Source organism: Anomaloglossus baeobatrachus, chromosome 1, assembly GCF_048569485.1.
Source record: "Anomaloglossus baeobatrachus isolate aAnoBae1 chromosome 1, aAnoBae1.hap1, whole genome shotgun sequence".
Taxonomy (NCBI): domain Eukaryota; kingdom Metazoa; phylum Chordata; class Amphibia; order Anura; family Aromobatidae; genus Anomaloglossus; species Anomaloglossus baeobatrachus.
Genome location: NC_134353.1, coordinates 325,370,587 through 325,388,698, shown reverse-complemented (window position 1 = coordinate 325,388,698; position 18,112 = coordinate 325,370,587). Strand labels below are relative to the sequence as shown.

Below are 18,112 nucleotides of genomic sequence, written 5' to 3'. Positions count from 1 at the left end.
ATTTCTAACTGAACATCTATAGAGAAGTTCAGAACTGTGCCAATGTGACCATGCAAGACTTTATCTGTCTCACGTGACCTCCCAGTATTCTTGTAATACATTGTGTGTCGGAGCCGCTGGTAGAGTTGTCGGAGCAGCTGGTAGAGTGAGGAGCTTCGTGGGAGAAGCTGAGGATGGCACATGTAAGTATTAATGAAGTATTATTACCGGGAAAGAGGTTTTGCCAGAGCGGTCACATAAGACATATGAAGTCTTCCGCACCATGCTGGCACAGTTCTCGTTTTCTCTATGAGCGCTTCATTTCTGTCAGAAAGTAGCTGTCCATAGAGATGAATGAAATGGGCATATTTGGTGACAGTAATTTCAGCATCCTCTATCTTCACATCAGAGTGATGAAAAAGAGTAAAAGGAAAAAAAATATAAAAATGTTTTTTGTACGTTCCTGCTACTATGTGCAAAAATTGGTGACATGTTCTCTTGGCCTCTTTAACAGACAGTCACACTTTTGCTGGCACGTTGCAGATGGATGAATGCGCCTCCACATCACGTGGAGCAATTACATGGAAAAGACGCTGCACAGCAAGTTTTCTGACCATAATCAGTACCATGTGTCAGAAGCACATTGCCTCTGCCCTGAAAAATGTCAGCGCACTGTTGTTGATTTGTGTTACTGCTACCGCCCTTATAGATTCCCAAACGCTGCTGCATTAGAATTGATACAGCAGAGCTGAATAGGTTATTTTTTAAAAAACATCATGGGTTATAATTCACAATACCTCTGTGATGTGTTAATAGCGGATTTACCTGTAGCTTTAACGAGAACCTATCACCATCGGACAGGCTTTGCTCTCCTTTTCTTCCCACTACTCCTCTGATTGTTGTCATTTTTTTTTTCAAAATTAGTTTCCAGTGACACTATTTGGATGATGGGAAGTCATCTCATTGTATGTATATCTGCTTTGTCGTTGTCGCCCTCTAGTGGTTTTGCAGTATTTTTTCACTTTAAAATGGCAAAGTAATGATGCAGCATAGTTTTGACAGTCTGTTACATGGCTCGCTTTAGGTATGTCTGACCATTGCGGTGACTGGGTTCTGGGGCTGTATTAAGAGTTTATGCTGCCCTAGCCACTTTTAAGCTGCGCTGCTACAGTGGTGCATTTTTTTTTGCCGCAACTTCACGTAAAACCTTACAGCTTGCCGGGATTTTTGAAAATCACAGGAAAAGTGTTACGGTATTGCTTTGGCAAGAAACCGAACTGCAGCCTCAGCTTAGTGCACACTTTAGTGTTGACTCAGGTAGGTGGTACAGATGCTGTACCATAGACTTTCTATTGATTTCATATACCATTATGTCTGCCTGATTAGGCAGAAGCTCAGTGCTTTTGCCTTCTGAGCAGTACATTGCAGGCTGGCTTTTTGAATTGGGGTTAGGTTTTATTTTTGGTGTAATGATAATGTAGTAGGTGTCATACTAGTATTTAATGAGGTTAAAGGATCACCAAATACACAGCACAGTTAAATAGGGCTTCCATTTTTCTGCTTACCCACCAAAATTCAAAAGTTTAATGCTCTTAAAGGGAACCTGTCACCACTTTTTTGACGTATAAGCTGTGGCCACCACCACCGGACTCTTATATACTGCATTCTAACATGCTGTATATAAGAGCCCAGACCGCTGTGAGAACATAAAAAACACTTTATAATACTTACCTAACGGTCGCGCGGTTGGCCATATGGGCGTCTCTGTTGTCCGGTGTCGGCGCCGCCTCTTTCGGCCATCTTCGTCCTCCTTCTGAAGCCTGTGTGCATGACACGTCTACGTCATACACACTCGCCGGTCCTGCTCAGGGAAGATCAAAGTGCGCCTGCTCAGGACCTGAATGCCGGCGAGTGTGGTTGACGAAGAGAAGAAGGAGAACATAGATGGACGAAAGAGGCGACGCTGGCACCGGACAACGGAGACGCCCATATGGCCAACCGCGCGACCATTGGGTAAGTATTATAAAGTGTTTTTTATGTTCTCACAGCGGCCTGGGCTCTTATATACAGCATGTTAGAATGCTGTATATAAAAGCCCGGTGGTGGTGGCCGCAGCTTATACGCCAAAAAAGTGGTGACAGGTTCCCTTTAACATAAATGCAGATGTTTTTAGAACACCAAAAAGCATATTATAAGGTCCAGTGCATATGTATCAATACCAACCGAAAAAAAGAAATGCACTGGGGATGCATATATTATTCACAAAAAATTCTTATTGAATCAAAAGTTAAAACTGTTTAAAAATAACATGAAATAAGGGTATTTGAACAGAGAGAATATACAGGTGAAAAAAGTTCCCGGGGTAAATCCCATGCAGATGTGATCACAATATCAACATGATATAAAAAGCTAACAAGTGCATCCTATGGATAACATCAAGTTCAATCTTGTAGAAAATACGGTCTACTTTTTGTCATAAATAATTAGATAAATATATAGTGCTATAATTTGAAAAAAATACTATATTGAACTGATAAGACCCTACAGAAGCTATGTTTGTACAGATGGTTATTAAAATAAGGCTAATCAAATGCAAATATCTGTATTAATATAAGTTGCCTAATAGGGGGTGCAAAGGATATTAACTACAAAAACATCATTGTAAGTCAGTATGAGAGTAGTTTCCCTTGAGAAAGACGGCAAAATGTACGTTAGGAGCATCCCTGGAGACCCTGGTATGTACTACTACTCTCATGCTGACTTACAATGATATATTTGTAGTTTAATATCCTTTCATTATACAAGGGACATACTCTTACCCTCTGTATGGTCTCTTTCTGCACCTATTAGGCAACTTATATTGATACAGATATTTGCACTTTTGCTATATGAATATTAGCAATAGTGATCGGGAAAATGGCATAAATACATAAGGCCTAATTGTTTTCGTCTTCTGCATTTAACACATAATGAAATTGATATAAACGTAATGCTTACATACAGTGGGTATGGAAAAAAGGAAAGGTTTACAGAATCCATGTGCAATAATATAAAAATATTCTTTTATTGGGTATGCATTAAAAAGTTAAACTCAGATCCTGAGTATTAAAAATCCCCATGATGATATGGGATATAGAAGATGGACTGTGTTTCGAGCGTGCAACGCTCTTAATCCTTAATCCATTAAGGATTAAGCGTTACACGGCGGATTACGACAGAAGGAAATTATCGCAAGTGTGAAAGTACCCTATCTCGGCAGCAGCAGAACAGGTACCGGGATACCATACCTGGATTTAGGGATTTTCTACCATTCTTCTTCGCATATGATCTCCAGTTCCATCAGGTTGGATGGTGAACGTTGGTGGACAGCCATTTTCAGGTCTTTCCAGAGATGCTCAATTAGGTTTAGGTCAGGGCTCTGGCTCGGCCAGTCAAGAGTGGTAACAGAATTGTTCTTAACCCACTCCTTTGTTATTTTAGCTGTGTGCTGAGGGTCATTGTCTAGTTGGAAAGTGAACCTTTGGCCAAGTCTGAGGATCAGAGCACTCTGGAAGAGGTTTTCTTCCAGAATATCTCTGTACTTGGCCGCATTCATCTTTCCTTCAATTGCAACCAGTCATCCTGTCCATGCAGCTGAAAAACACCCCCATAGTATGATGCTGTGACCACCATGTTTCACTGTTGGGATTGTATTAGGCAGGTTCCTTGTTTTCTCCACACAAACCGCTTAGAATTATCACGAAAAAGTTCTCCGACTCATCAGACCAGAGAATTTTATTTCTCATAGTCTGGGAGTCCTTCATGTGTTTTTTTGCAAACTCAATGCAGGCTTTCATATGTCTGGCAGTGAGGAGAGGCTTCCGTCGGGCCACTCTCCCATAAAGGCCTGACTGCTGGAGTGCTGCAGTGATAGTTAACTTTGTGGAACTTTCTCCCATCTCCCTACTGCATCTCTGGAGCTCAGCCACAGTGATCTTGGGGTTCTTCTTTACCTCTCTCACCAAGGCTCTTCTCCCACAATAGCTCAGTTTGGCTGGATGGCCAGGTCTAGGAAGAGGTCTGGAAATGGACAGCATGTGACTTAAATATGAATGTCTGAATGTCTGACCATGTGATATTTCAGTTTTTCTTTTTTAATTAATTTTCAAAAATTCTGCATTTCTGGGGCTTTTTTCTGTTTTTTTTTCTTGTCAAGATAGGGTGTAGAATGTACATTAATGAGAAAAAAAGAACTTTTTTGAATTTACCAAATGGCTGCAATGAAACAAAGAGTGAAAAATTTAAAGGGGTCTAAATACTTTCCATACCCACTGTATATGTTGACAGTGGGAAAAAAACTAGCTCATTTTGTAAAAAGTAAGATCTCTTATAGGTGAACTTATGTAAAACTAAATAAGTTATGCCTGATCTGAATAATGGCTCATGCTCACCATCGATATTCTTGTCCAAGTGCTATCCGTGGTTTTCACTCATAGCACTCATGCCTATGATATTCTGTGGGGCTGTGCGCATGTCCGATTTTTTTTCAAGTCTTCCAAGGAAAAAATGAGAGACATGTCTGATTTTGATTCGAGTGACAGATCAAAATCAGCAATGCAAGTTTATGTGTCTGTGAAAAAAATCGGACCGCACTCACATAACATCGGTTTTCATGGGCTAACAGAATGGAGAAGGTGGAGAAACCTTTTTTTGTTTTGTCTCACGTCTGAGAAATAGTGATGCCACTCTGATCAGAAAAAATTGAACTGTTTTTTCTTTCATACGAAGAAAAGGGTCATGTAAACCTACCCTTACTGTGAGAAAGTGAACACTTTTGGCCGTCTGAGTGCATCACCAAAAATTACATCAGTAAAGGATTAAAAGCAAACTGCAACATATAGCCAATTCTCCCCATTTTGGGGATTTTTTTGGGGGGGACGTTCGTCAATAGAAAATAATTGTATGCCATTTTTACATATGTGTGTAATGTGTATAAGGATATATATGTACGAGGGACTGCTGATAAGTCTTTGGCTTTGTGATTTTTTTTGTTTCAATGGTAACGAATGGTAACCGGACTGATAAGAACTTTCTGGATTAACTGGTCACTAAGAATAAGACCTGGAAACAAGCAGCAGTCAAAAGAGTGGAGGCACAGTGGTTCTCCTCATCCAAAAAAGTTCAGGGTGCAAAAATCAGCCACTAAGGTGATGGTGTCTCTGTTCTGGGATAAGGAGGGCGTGCTGCTAGTGGACTACCTTCAAAAGGGTTCCACCATCAATGCAAGGTATTACATTGAACTTTTGTACCAATAACAGGAAGCTCTGAAGGCCAAAAGGCGCAGCAAGATGTCCAAAGGAATCTTGTTTCTGCAAGACAACACCTCCGCTGACACTGCACAAGCGACCACGGAAAAACTGGCAGAGCTGGGCTTCCAGCTGGTTGACCACCCACCTTATTCACCAGATCTTACTCCCTCCGACTATCATCTGTTTCCAAACCTGTTTCCAAACCTGAAGAAACACCTCAAGGGTTCCAAATTTCACACCATTTCTGATGCCATGGCTGGTACGAATGCCTGGTTTCAGGCACAACCGAAATCCTTCTTTTTGCTAGGCTTACAGAACTTGGAATACTGATATAAGAAGTGTGTTTACATCAGTGGAGTATGTGTTTAATAAATTTAAAGTTTCATCATCCTTTCTCGCTTCTTTCAGGGCAAAGCAAAAAACTTAGCAGCAGCCCGTCGTATATATACGGGAGAGACCTAGTGAATGAGGCAGGCACACATTTTACAAGCTGCTGACAGATTTTTTTTTTTTGCTTCAATTGCATTATTTTTTAGCTTTGTGTGGCTTTTTCAGGCATTTTCACTGTGAGGAAAAAAAATCACAGAAAAAGGAAAAACATTGACAAAAAAATGTTTGTTAAAAAACGAACACACATACTTTTTTTTTTTTAAGACAACCTTCCCAACCCCCACCCACCCAAAAAAAAAAACAAAACCGCAAAAAAAAAAAAAAAAGTGTGTGTGTGAAGAAAACCTAAATCAATGTACCTAGTATGTTAAAGACTCCCTTCTGCCCTCAATTTGGTACAGGACACTACCTTATCCTGCAATAAAGGTAAAGATAGTTTTATTGTTAATTGAAAAAAAAAGGGGCATAAGACTTGAATCCTCAGAGAAATGTCAAACTGCCTTTCACAGGTATAATTGATGCTTTTTCCCTTTCTTCGGGTTGCCTTCCAGAAAATATGTATGAAGTAAAACTGGTGAAGAATAGCTCTGGACTCGGCTTCAGCTTTTCACGAGAAGAAAACCTTATTCCTGGTCAGGGGGGCTCAAGCATAGTCAGAGTGAAGAAACTGTTCCCTGGTCAACCAGCTTCTGAAAGCGGCAAAATAAATGTTGGAGACGTGATCCTTAAGGTGAATGGGGCTTTATTGAAAGGACTTAGTCAGCAGGTAAGACAGTCAAGAAATATTTCTTATTTCCATTAGTTATCTAACTATCTATATCTTTTTTTTAAAAAAATATTTTATATCTTTTCATGGGACAACACTAAAGATATGGCACTTTGATACAATGTAAAGTAGTTAGTGTACAGTTTGTGTAAATTTGGTGTGTGCTCTAAATAACTCAACACACAGACATTAATGTCTAAACTGCTGGCATCAAAAGTCAGTACACCCCTAAGTGAAAATAACCACATTGGGCCCAAATTGTCAATATTTTGTGTGGCCTCCATTATTTTCAAGCACTGCCTTAATTCTCTTGGGCATGGAGTTCATTAGAGCTTCACAGGAGCCGCTGAAATCCTTTTCCACTTCTCCATGACCACATCACAGATCTAGTGGATGTTAGAGACCTTGCCCTCCTCCACCTTCCATTTGACGATACCCCACAGATGCTCAATAGGATTTAGGTCTAGAATCATTCTTAGCCAGTCCAGCACCTTTACCCCCACTTTCTTTAGCAATGCAGTGGAAGTCTTTGAGGTGTATTTGTTATCATGTTGGAATACTGCCCTGCGGCCCAGATTCGGAAGGGAGGGGATCATGCTGTTTTTCAATATGTGTCAGTACATGTAGGCATTCATGGTTCCCTTAATGAACTGTAGTTCCCCACAGCTGAAAGCACTCATGCAGCTTCAAATCATGACACTACCACCACCATGCTTGACTGTAGGCCAGACACACTTGTCTTTGTGCTTCTCATCTGGTTATCACCACATACACTTGACAGCAGCTAAACCAAATACGTTTATCTTGGTCTCATCAGACCACAGGACATGGTTCCAGTAATCCATGTCCTTAGTCTGCTTGTCTTCAGCAAACTGTTTACAGCCTTTCTTGTGCATCATTTTTAGAAGAGGCTTCCTTCTGGGATGACAGCTATGCAGACCAATTTGATGCATTGAGCTCTGACAGAATGACCCCCTACCCGTTTAACCTCTGCAGCAATGCTGGCAGCACTCATACATCTATTTTGAAAAGACAACCTCTGGATATGACACTAAGCACGTGCACTCAACTTCTTTGGTCAACCATGGCGAGGCCTATTTTGAGTGGAACCTGTCTTGTTAAACCTGTATAGTCTTGACCACCGTGCTGCAGCTCAGTTTCAGGGTGTTGCCAATTTTCTTATACTCTAGACCATCTTTATGTAGAGTAACAAATCTTTTTTTCTTTTTCGCTCCTAATTGGGAGACCCAGACAATTGGGTGTATAGCTATTGCCTCCGGAGGCCACACAAAGTATTACACTTAAAAGTGTAAGGCCCCTCCCCTTCTGGCTATACACCCCCAGTGGGATCACTGGCTCACCAGTTTTGTGCTTTGTGCGAAGGAGGCAACACATCCACGCATAGCTCCACTTTTTAGTCAGCAGCAGCTGCTGACTATGTCGGATGGAAGAAAAGAGGGCCCATACAGGGCTCCCAGCATGCTCCCTTCTCACCCCACTGTATGTCGGAGGTGTTTGTAAGGTTGAGGTACCCATTGCGGGTACGGCGGCAGGAGCCCACATGCTGATTCCTTCCCCATCCCTTTTTACAGGGCTCTGGGTGAAGTGGGATTTACCGGTCTCCAGGCACTGAGACCGTGCTCCATCTACAGCCCCTGGAGAAGATGCTGGATGGAGCGGAGTACATCAGGGACATGGCCCTGCTTCCTCAAGGTACTCTGTGTCCCCGTGCATTTGGCGCTCACACCGCAGCATGCTGGGTGTTGTAGTGCGCCGGGGGACATCAGCGCTGCGGCGCCTGTGCCATGGCCTCATTCAGCTTCGCTGAAGCAGGCTCACTTATGGGAATTGGTCGCGCCGGCCGCTGGGACTGCGGCGCGGCTGGCACTTGTAGTGCGCCGGGGACTTCAGCGCGGCCTGCGCTTTTACGGCGGCCGCGCTGATAACTAGAGTCCCCGGCTTTTGCGGCCTGCTTCCGTTCGTTCCCGCCCCCAGACCTGCCAGTCAGGAGAGGGGCGGGACGCTGGCCACTTCTAGGAATCGGTCGCGCCGGCCGCTGGGACTGCGGCGCGGCTGGCACTTGTGGTGCGCCGGGGACTTCAGCGCGGCCCGCGCTTTTACGGCGGCCGCGCTGTTAACTCGAGTCCCCGGCTTCTGGGCCTAGTCTCCCTTCGTTACCGCCCACAGCCCTGACAGTCAGGGTAGGGGCGTGACGCTGCATAGCACAGCAGCGCTGAGAGCTGGAGTATGTTTTGCATACTCCACCCCTCTCACTGTGTGCACTGTGAATCCGGATTCCCGCACTTTCTCAGGCACGCCCACGGCTTCCTTCTCTACAAGGACGCCGGCAGCCATTAGTGTCAGTTTCTGTACGATACAGAGACAAGTGTGGAAGACCCTGGCATTCTGATAGTCACACAATCGCTGCAACAGGCGTTAAGCAGCACCTGTGGTGCTAACCCCACTAGTGCAGAAGTGCACTTATAGATATGCTTGTACTATATATATTGCACTGTTTGGTCGCACGTTGTATATACCCTCCTGGATTATGCGGAGGAGTTATCAGCATATTCTCTGTGTAAAACAAAGGTGCAGAACCACATGTTTTTCTATGCAGCTGGTACAGCATGTACGGCTATACGGCCGGCAGGTTACATAGACTCCCATTGTATGCACTAATGGCCAGGGGATGAGGACGGTGTCTGCAGTATTTACTGACAGTTTTTCTGAGACTATGGCTATGATACTAGAAGCCTAGCAGTCCGGACATGTCTCTCACAATATGGGCACTGTTGAATCATTGATCCATGACCCCCTCAGTGTGAACAACTAACAGCTCCGGGAATGTCACACGCATCCCAGAGTCACGGCTCTGCACGGACGTCAGTCCCAGACAGCCTAAGCGGGCTCACTATGAGCGGCCTCGGTTTCATCAGGGTCCTACCAGAGGACTCTCTGTGTAATGAGGCGGAAGTAGCGGCTCAGGATTCTGATCCTGAGACCGCTCTCAATCTGGATACACCTGATCGTGACGCCATAGTAAATAATCTTATAGCGTCCATCTATAGAATGTTGGTTATTTCTCACAGCTCCTCCAGTGGAGGAGTCAGCTTCACGTATTTTTCTGGACCACTCTGCCTTCAGAGAGGCAGTCCAGGAACACCACGCTTATCCAGATATGCGCTTCTCCAAACGGCTTAGGATACACGTTATCCCTGTCCCCTGACTTGGTCAAGGACTGGACCCAGTGTCCCAAGCGGCATCCTCCAATCTCCAGGCTTGTAGCTAGATCCATAGTTGCAGTGGGAGATGGAGCTGCACTCAAAGATGCCACTGACAGACAGAGGATCTCTGGTCGAAATCCATCTATGAGGCTGTCGGCGCACCGTTGGCTCCGGCATTCTCTCCCTTGGGGCACTCCAAGCTATTTCAGCTTGTCTTACACAGATTGACACGGTTACACGTACATCTGTGCCGCAGGTGGCATCCTTAACCTCTCAAATGTCTGCATTTGTTTCTTACGCGATTCAGGTTGCCCTGGACTCTGCGAACCGTGCGGCGGTAGCCTCCGCTACTCCGTGTTTTTAAGCAGAGCCTGGTCTGCTCGTTAAGTGAATGGAAGGCAGATTCTGCTTCCAAAAAAGGTTGCTTAACCAGTTGCCTTTTTCTGCTGACCGACTGTTTGGTGAGCGTTGGATGTAACCATTAAACAGTCCAGGGGTAAGGATTCATCCTTTCCTCAGCCCGGACACAACAAACCCCAACAGAGCAAGAGGCAGTCGGGGTTTCGGTCTTTTCGAGGCTCGGGCAGGTCCCATTTTTCCTCGTCCAATGTGGACTCAAAAGGATCAGAGGAGCTCAGATTCTTAGCGGGCTCAGTCACGCCCAAAAAAGCGACAGTCTGAAAACCCGCTTCCAAGGCGGCTTCCTCATGACTTGCGGCCTCGGTCGGTAGCAGGCTCTCCCGCCTTGGCGATATTTAGCTGCCATAGGTCAATGACCATTGGGTGTGAGACATTCTGTCTCACGGGTACAGGATAGAGCTCACTTCTCGTCCTCCAACTCGATTCTTCAGAATTTCTCCACCTCCCGGCCGAGCCGCTGCTCTTCTGCAAACAGGGTGCACTCTATAGGCAGAAAGAGTGATGACCCCCGTTCCTCTTCAGGAACAAGGTCACGGTTTTTACCCCAAATTCTTTGCGGTACCTATAACAACGGGCCGTTCCGTCCCGTTCTGGATCTAAAACTGCTCAGCAAGCTCGTGGACACCAGGCGGTTCCGGATGGAATCCCTCCGCCATGTCATCGCCTCAAGGTCCCAAGGATATTTCCTAGCATCATTAGGCATCAAGGATGCTTATCCACACGTGCCGATTGATCCAGAGCACTAGCGTTTCTACGCTTCGTTATAGGAGACGAACACCTTCTGTTCGTAGCTCTACCTTCCGGCTAGCGACAGTCCCACTGGTCTTCGCCAAGGTCAGGGCAGCAGTAGTCACAGTCCTGCACTCTCAGGGTCACTCTGTGATCCCGTATTTAGACGATCTACTTGTCAAGGCACTCTCTTAGGAAACATGCCAACACTGCCCGAACGTTGCGCTGGAGACTCTCTAGAGTTTTGGGTGGATCATCAACTTTTTAAAGTCAGATCCGACCCCGACCCTATCGATAATATATCTAGGCATAGAGTTTCATACTCTCTCAGCGATAGTGAAGCTTCCGCTAGACAAACAGCATTCACTACGGGCTGCAAGCTCTTCTTTAAGAACCAGTCGCACACATTGAGACGCCTCATGCACTTCCTACGTAAGATGGTAGCAATGGAGGCAGTTCCTTTCGCGCAGTTTTACTGCGTCCACTACAATGGGACATTCTCCGCCAATGGGACGAGGAGTCGACGTCCCTCAACAGAGTCGTCTTTCTTTCTCAGGCGGCCAAGGAATCTCTACGGTGGTGGCTTCTTCCCACCTCTTGGTCAAAAAGAAGGTCCTTCCTATCCCCATCCTGGGCGATAGTTACGACAGACGCGAGTCTATCAGGGTGGGGAGCAGTTTTTCTCCACCACAGCGCTCAGGGTACGTGGACTCAGCAAGAGTCCACCCTTCAGATCAATGTTCTTGAACACAGAGCAGTGTATCTTGCCCTACAAACCTTCCAACAGCAGCTGGAAAGCAAGCATATCCGACTTCAGTCGGACAGCTCCACAGCGGTGGCATACATCAACCACCAAGGAAGAACGCGCAACCGGCAAGCCTTCCAGGAAGTCCGGCAGGTTCTGATGTGGGTGGAAGACACGGCATCCACCATATCCACAGTTCACATCCCAGGTGTGGAAAACTAGGAAGCTGACTTCCTAAGTCGCTGGGGTGTGGCCGAAAGAGTATGGTCTCCTCACCCGGACGGGTTTCAGGAGATCTGGCGCCGCTGACAGAGGCCGGACGTCGATCTAATGGCGTCACGGCACAACAACAATGTGCCAGCTTCATGGCACGGTTTCACAATCATCGAGCTCTGGCGGCAGACGCCTTAGTTCAGCATTGGTCGCAGTTCCAGCTACCTTAGGTGCCACCTCTGGCATTGTTGCCCAGAGTGCTGCGCTAGATCAAGACCGACTGCGGCCGCGCCATCCTCGTCGCTACAGATTGGCCGAGGATGTTGTGGTACTCGGTTCTGTGGTGCCTCACGGTAGGCTAACCGGGGGCACTACCAGACCAATCAGACTGGCTGTCTCAAGGGCCATTCTTCCATTTGAATTCTACGGCCCTCAACCGGATGGTGTGGCATTGAGTCCTGGAACCTAGTGTCGTCAGGATTACCTCAGGACGTGGTTGCCACCATGAGACAGGCTAGCATACCAACGTCCGCCAAGATTGACCACAGGACGTGGAAGATATTCTTATCTCGGTGCTCGGCGCAGGGTGTTTCTCCCTGGCCGGTTGCATCGTCTATGTTTCCTTCCTTCCTGCAATCTAGGTGGGAAAATGGGTTGTCGCTCAGTTCCCTTTAGGGACAAGTCTCAGCGCTATCTGTATTTTTTCAGAAACGACGACTTCCTCAGGTACGCACGTTCCTACGGGGAGTTTGTCTTCTCAGCACTCCGTACAAGCGGCCGTTAGAGCCCTGAGATCTGAACAAGGTTCTAATTGCTCTCCAGATGCCGCCTTTCGAGCCTTTGAAGGATGTCTCCCTTCCCGCTTTTCACGGGAAGTGGCCTTCTAGTAACGGTCTCGTCTCTTAGGAGAGTTTCCGAGCTAGCAACGCTCTCATACAAACTCCCTTCCTGGTCCTTCACCAAGACAGGGTAGTTCTGCGTCCGGTTCCGGAATTTCTCCCTAAGGTGGTATCCCACTTTCATATCAATCAGGATATCACCTCACCTTCTTTGTGTCCTCGTCCAGTCCATCAATTTCAGAAGGATTTGCATCTGTTGGTTCTGGTGAGAGCACTCAGGTTCTACTTCCCGCATGGCGCTCCTGCGCCACCCGGATGCACTCTTTGTCCTTGTCGCTGGTCGGCGTAAACAGTCGCAAGCTTCCAAATCCACCCTGGCTCGGGGGATCGAGGAACCAATTCTTGAAACCTACAGTTCTACTGGGCTTCTGGTTCTCTCAAGGCTGAAGGCCCATTCTACCAGAGCCGTGGGTGCATCCTGGACATTACGGCACCAGGCTACGGCTCAGCAGGTGTGTCAGGCACCTACCTGATTGGGTCTGCATACTTTTACCAAGCATTTTCAGGTGCATACCTACGCTTCGGCAGACGCCAGCCTAGGTAGATAAGTCCTTCAGGCGGCGGTTGCCCACCTGTAGGAACGGGCCGTTTTACGGCTCTATTATGAGGTATTATTTTACCCACCCAGGGACTGCTTTTGGACGTCCCAATTGTCTGGGTCTCCCAATTAGGAGCGAAAAAGAAGAAGGGAATTTTGTTTACTTACCGTAAATTCCTTTTCTTCTAGCTCCAATTGGGAGACCCAGCACCCGCCCTGTTTTCTCGGGGTTTTTCTGTTTTTTCGGGTACACATGTTGTTCATGTGGTATGGTTCAGTTCTCCGATGTTTCCTCGGATTGATTTGGTCTTTAAACCAGTTATTGGCTTTCCTCCTTCTTGCTTTGGCACTAAAACTGGTGAGCCAGTGATCCCACTGGGGGTGTATAGCCAGAAGGGGAGGGGCCTTACACTTTTAAGTGTAATACTTTGTGTGGCCTCCGGAGGCAATAGCTATACACCCAATTGTCTGGGTCTCCCAATTGGAGCTAGAAGAAAAGGAATTTACGGTAAGTAAACAAAATTCCCTTCTTTCAGATCCTCATGGAGAGTGTGAGTGATAATACCAAATTTAACTTACCTGCTCTTCATTCACACCCAAGACATTGTAACACTAATCAGTCACCTGACACCAGGGAGGGAAAGTGGCTAATTGGGCACAATTTGGCCATTTTCATTTAGGGGTGTACTCACGTTTGTTGTCAGTGATTTAGACATTAACCCCTTCACGACCTTGGACGGATATATCCGTCAAGGATCGTGTCCCGTTAAGCCCCGCCCCCTGCCGCGGGCAGGCGGCGGCGGATGGCACACATATCAGCTGTTTTCAACAGCTGACATGTGTGCCTGCATGTTGCGAGTGGAATCGCTTCCACTCGCAACATTTAACCCCTTATATCTCGCTGCCAAAGTCTGGCAGCGAGATCTATATGCGCACGGCCATGTTTTTTACTTACCGCCGCCCCCACTGGAAGTGACGTGAGTGATCACGTGACGTTCAGTGGTTGCCATCGTAGCACAGGGTCATGTGATGATGCCTGCAGCTACGAAGTTTCACTTTCGTTTTTCCTCAGCACGGAGCAGAGGGAAACCGGAAGTGACTGAATCTGCTGTTTACAGCTGTATAGCTGTGATCAACAGATAGATAACAGCGATCGGATTGCTGATCGCTATAGCCCCCTAGGGGGACTAGTAAAATAAAAAAAAGTAAAAAAAAAGTTTTAAAAAAAACAAAAAACCTAAAAGTTCAAATCACCCCCTTTCACCCCATTGAAAATTAAAGGGTTAAAAAATAAATAAATATACACATATTTGGTATCGCCGCGTTCAGAAATGCCCGATCTATCAAAATATAAAATCAATTCATCTGATTGGTAAACGGCGTAGTGACAAAAAAAATCCAAACTCCAAAATTACGTTTTTTGGTCGCCGCATGTTTTACGCAAAATGCAATAACAGGCGATCAAAACGTAGCATCTGCGCAAAAATGGTACCATTAAAAATGTTAGCTCGAGACGCAAAAAATAAGCCGTCACTGAGCCTTAGATCCCGAAAAATGAGAACGCTACGTGTTTTGGAAAATGGCGCAAAATGTACGCCACTTTTATTGGACAAACTTGTGAATTTTTTTTTAACCCCTTAGATGCAAGTAAACCTATACATGTTTGGTGTCTACAAACTCGCTCCGACCTCAGGCATCATACCCATACATCAGGTTTACCATATAGTGAACACCGTGAATAAAACATCCCAAAAACTATTGTGCGATCACACTTTTTTTTGCAGTTTTTCCACACTTGGAATTTTTTTGCTGTTTTCCAGTACAATATATGGTAAAACCTATGGTTTCATTTAAAAGTACAACTCGTCCCTCAAAAAACAAGCCCTCATATGGCAAGATTGACAGAATAATAAAAAAGTTACGAAAACGGAAAGTGCCCGGGGGCTGAAGGGGTTAATGGCTGTTTGTTATTATTTAGTGGGCACACCAAATGGACACTGTTATACAAGCTGTACACTACTGACTACAAACTCACTACTTTACATTGTATTAGTGTCATATTTTCACTGTTCACCCATGAAAACATATAATAAAATATTTACAAAATGTGAGGAGTGTATTCACTTTTATGATATCTTGTATCTACCCATCTTCTTCATTCCATTGTTGTACAAGATTAATCAGTTGTTTGTTCTTCCTATACAGTCTTGTTTTTTTCTCCATTTTAGGAAGTTATTTCTACTTTGAGAGGAACGTCTCCAGAAGTCACCTTGCTGATGTGCAGACCACCCTCTGGAGTATTGCCAGAGATTCGCCCTGTAATCCTGGTAAGTGAAGTACAAGGTTAGTGTAATAATATTTTCTATGCACCAGACCGAAATGCTAAATATTATGCACTTTCATAACATTACCAAAATTTACCAAGGATAACTTTTAGGTAAAGTTTCATACACGGATTTATTGAACAATGATAAATTGATGTTTGATAATTAAGGTACTATAATTTTTTTTTTTTTTTGCAGACACCATTAACCTCCCCACAGCAAAGTATACTAGAAGACCAAGGCAGCAAGTATGGTTCCTTTAATCAAGATCCTGAGGATATCTCAGACCACGAAGACAATGAGGAGGTCAATGATACTAGTGCTAGGAAAAAAAATCTTTCTAGGAGAGATAGCTATAGTGATAGTAGTGGGACTGATGAAGACTTTATACCCATACAAGATGACATGCCATCATGGAATTCCACAGTCTATCAAACACCAAGTGCACCTTTGGCCCCACGCCATACCCAGTGTGACTCCTCCGACATTCAAGAAGAAACAATCCGCTCTAGCTTTTACACTCCAGAACAGACTCCATATAAACCACGCTTTGATGACAGGTAGGAAGATAAAAACAGCAAATAGTATCTGACCCGGTGCTGCAATTCCTAGTAAATTTGTGTTCATCAAGTTCAATTTTTAGCCTGGAAATAATCATACATTTTTACAGAATTAAAAAAAATAACAATGTTGTTTCTTTCTTGTTTCTCTGTACTTGACTTTGTAATGAAGTTTCATCTCTGGGATATTAAACCTTTCACTTGACTGTCATCAGTCTGGGTTTCCAAGGGTATACCTAGCAGGTGATGCTGTGGTAGCAGTTGCATCCATACCCTAGTGCCTAATGGTGTCCAGAGTCCCAGCACTATAAGCTTCCATAAAGAAAGATGACTATAGGGCATCTTCAGTGGAGGTTGCTTGGGACTTTTTGCCCCCTGTTGAAATAGTCTTTAAAATCTTTTTGCTTGGATTGCTCAGACATTTTTTTTCTTTCGGTCATTTGATGTTTCTAGCATATTTTTGTCACTAGTGATGTTTTCTATTGCCATAAGTTGTTGTGCTAACGTTCGTATATAGTACAGAGAATGCCCCAATTTATCAAGACCCGCATTGTTTACACCAGTCTTGATGAGCCGGTGTGCTGGCGTCAGAGGCACCTGATTCATATACAGTCATAGGAAAAAGTGTTGGAATCCTTGGAATTGTTCCAAAAAATTAAATATTTCTCCCAGAAAATTATTGCAATTAAACGTTTTGTTATACACATGTTTATCTCCTTTTATGTGTATTGGAACAACATAAAAAAAAAGACAATTTGGTCATAATTTCACACAAAACCGATTGACATTTGAATGGAATGAAACGCTATGGCAGGAGACCCAGGAGGACCACCCTGCTGGGTCACCCACAGAGACATAAAAAAGCTAGACTGCAGGTCACCAAAATGTATGCGAGTTAGCCAAAATTCTTCTGGGTAAGCATTTTGTAAACAGATGAGACCGAGATAGAGCTTGTTGGTAAACCACATTATTCTACTGCTTATCGAAAATGGAATGAGGCCTATGAAGAAAAGAACAGATATTCAAAGATATTTTGGGGTTCTTTTGCTGTCCCTGACACTGTGTGCAAGGCATTATGAAATCTGAGATTACCAAAGGATTTTGGGTCGCAGTGTACTGCCAAGTGTCAGAAAGCTGGGTTTGCGTCCTAGATCATGGGTCTTCCAACAGAACCATGACCACAAATATACTTCAAGAAGCACCGAGAAATGGATGCGGATCAAATCCCTTTGAACAGCTGTGGAAAGACCTTAAAATTGCTGTTGAGTGAAGGCACCCTTCAAATTTGAAAGTCCTGGAGCAGTTTGCAGAAGAAGAGTGGTCCAAAATTTGAAATGAGAGATATAAGGAGCTTGTTGATTGCAGTTATTTATTCCAAAGGGTGTGCAACCAAATATTAAGTTGAGGGTGCTAACAATTTTGCCTCACCCATTGTTGGTTTTTTTTTGTGAAATTATGTCCAAATTGCCTTTTTCTCTTGTTTTTTTTTTCTGTTTTTCCAATACACACAAAGGAAATAAACATGTGTATAACAAAATATGTGTAATTGCAATAATTTTATGGGAGAAATACTTCCTTTTCTGGAACAATTTTAAGGGTGCCAACATTTTCGGCCATGACTGTAGAGGCGTGTATCTGAAAAGTGGTTAGCGTCTCCATGCGCCTCCTGGTTTTCTGCTTGTTACTACGGTGGGCGGTGTTCTCCTGATGATTCACAGTTCAGGGTGCCAGCATTCCTGAGCCGCCAGCTGAAACTTTCTGCTCTCAGATGCTGCTAGATAAGGAAGCTTTGTCTTTATAGCATTGGAAAAGCTCTGAAGCTAGCTGGATGCAGAGGTTCGGCATGCCACACGGCATGAAAATTGGTGCGAGTGGAGTGCGATAAAAAATCATATTCCACACGGACCAATATTAGCCTGTGTGTCAGCACACATGATCGATTATTTTCTTGTCCCTAATCGGACCGAGAAAACAATCGCAGCATGCTGCAATAGTAATGCGAGACTCTTTCTCTCGCACTCATTCAAGTCTATGGGG

The 18,112-nt window shown here is 44.7% G+C and overlaps 1 protein-coding gene across 4 annotated transcripts in view; it reads left to right on the top strand.

The window, feature by feature from the left end:
• The window catches only part of PTPN13 (protein tyrosine phosphatase non-receptor type 13), a 427,557-nt gene that overhangs the window by 341,881 nt on the left and 67,564 nt on the right, over positions 1 to 18,112 (top strand). For all 4 annotated transcript variants that reach the window (XM_075351805.1, XM_075351812.1, XM_075351792.1 and 1 more), the window contains exons 29-31: positions 6,209 to 6,423; positions 15,420 to 15,518; positions 15,714 to 16,075. In XM_075351805.1, the coding sequence (XP_075207920.1) occupies positions 6,209 to 6,423; positions 15,420 to 15,518; positions 15,714 to 16,075 (676 nt within the window). The remainder of the gene's footprint in view (positions 1 to 6,208; positions 6,424 to 15,419; positions 15,519 to 15,713; positions 16,076 to 18,112) is intronic.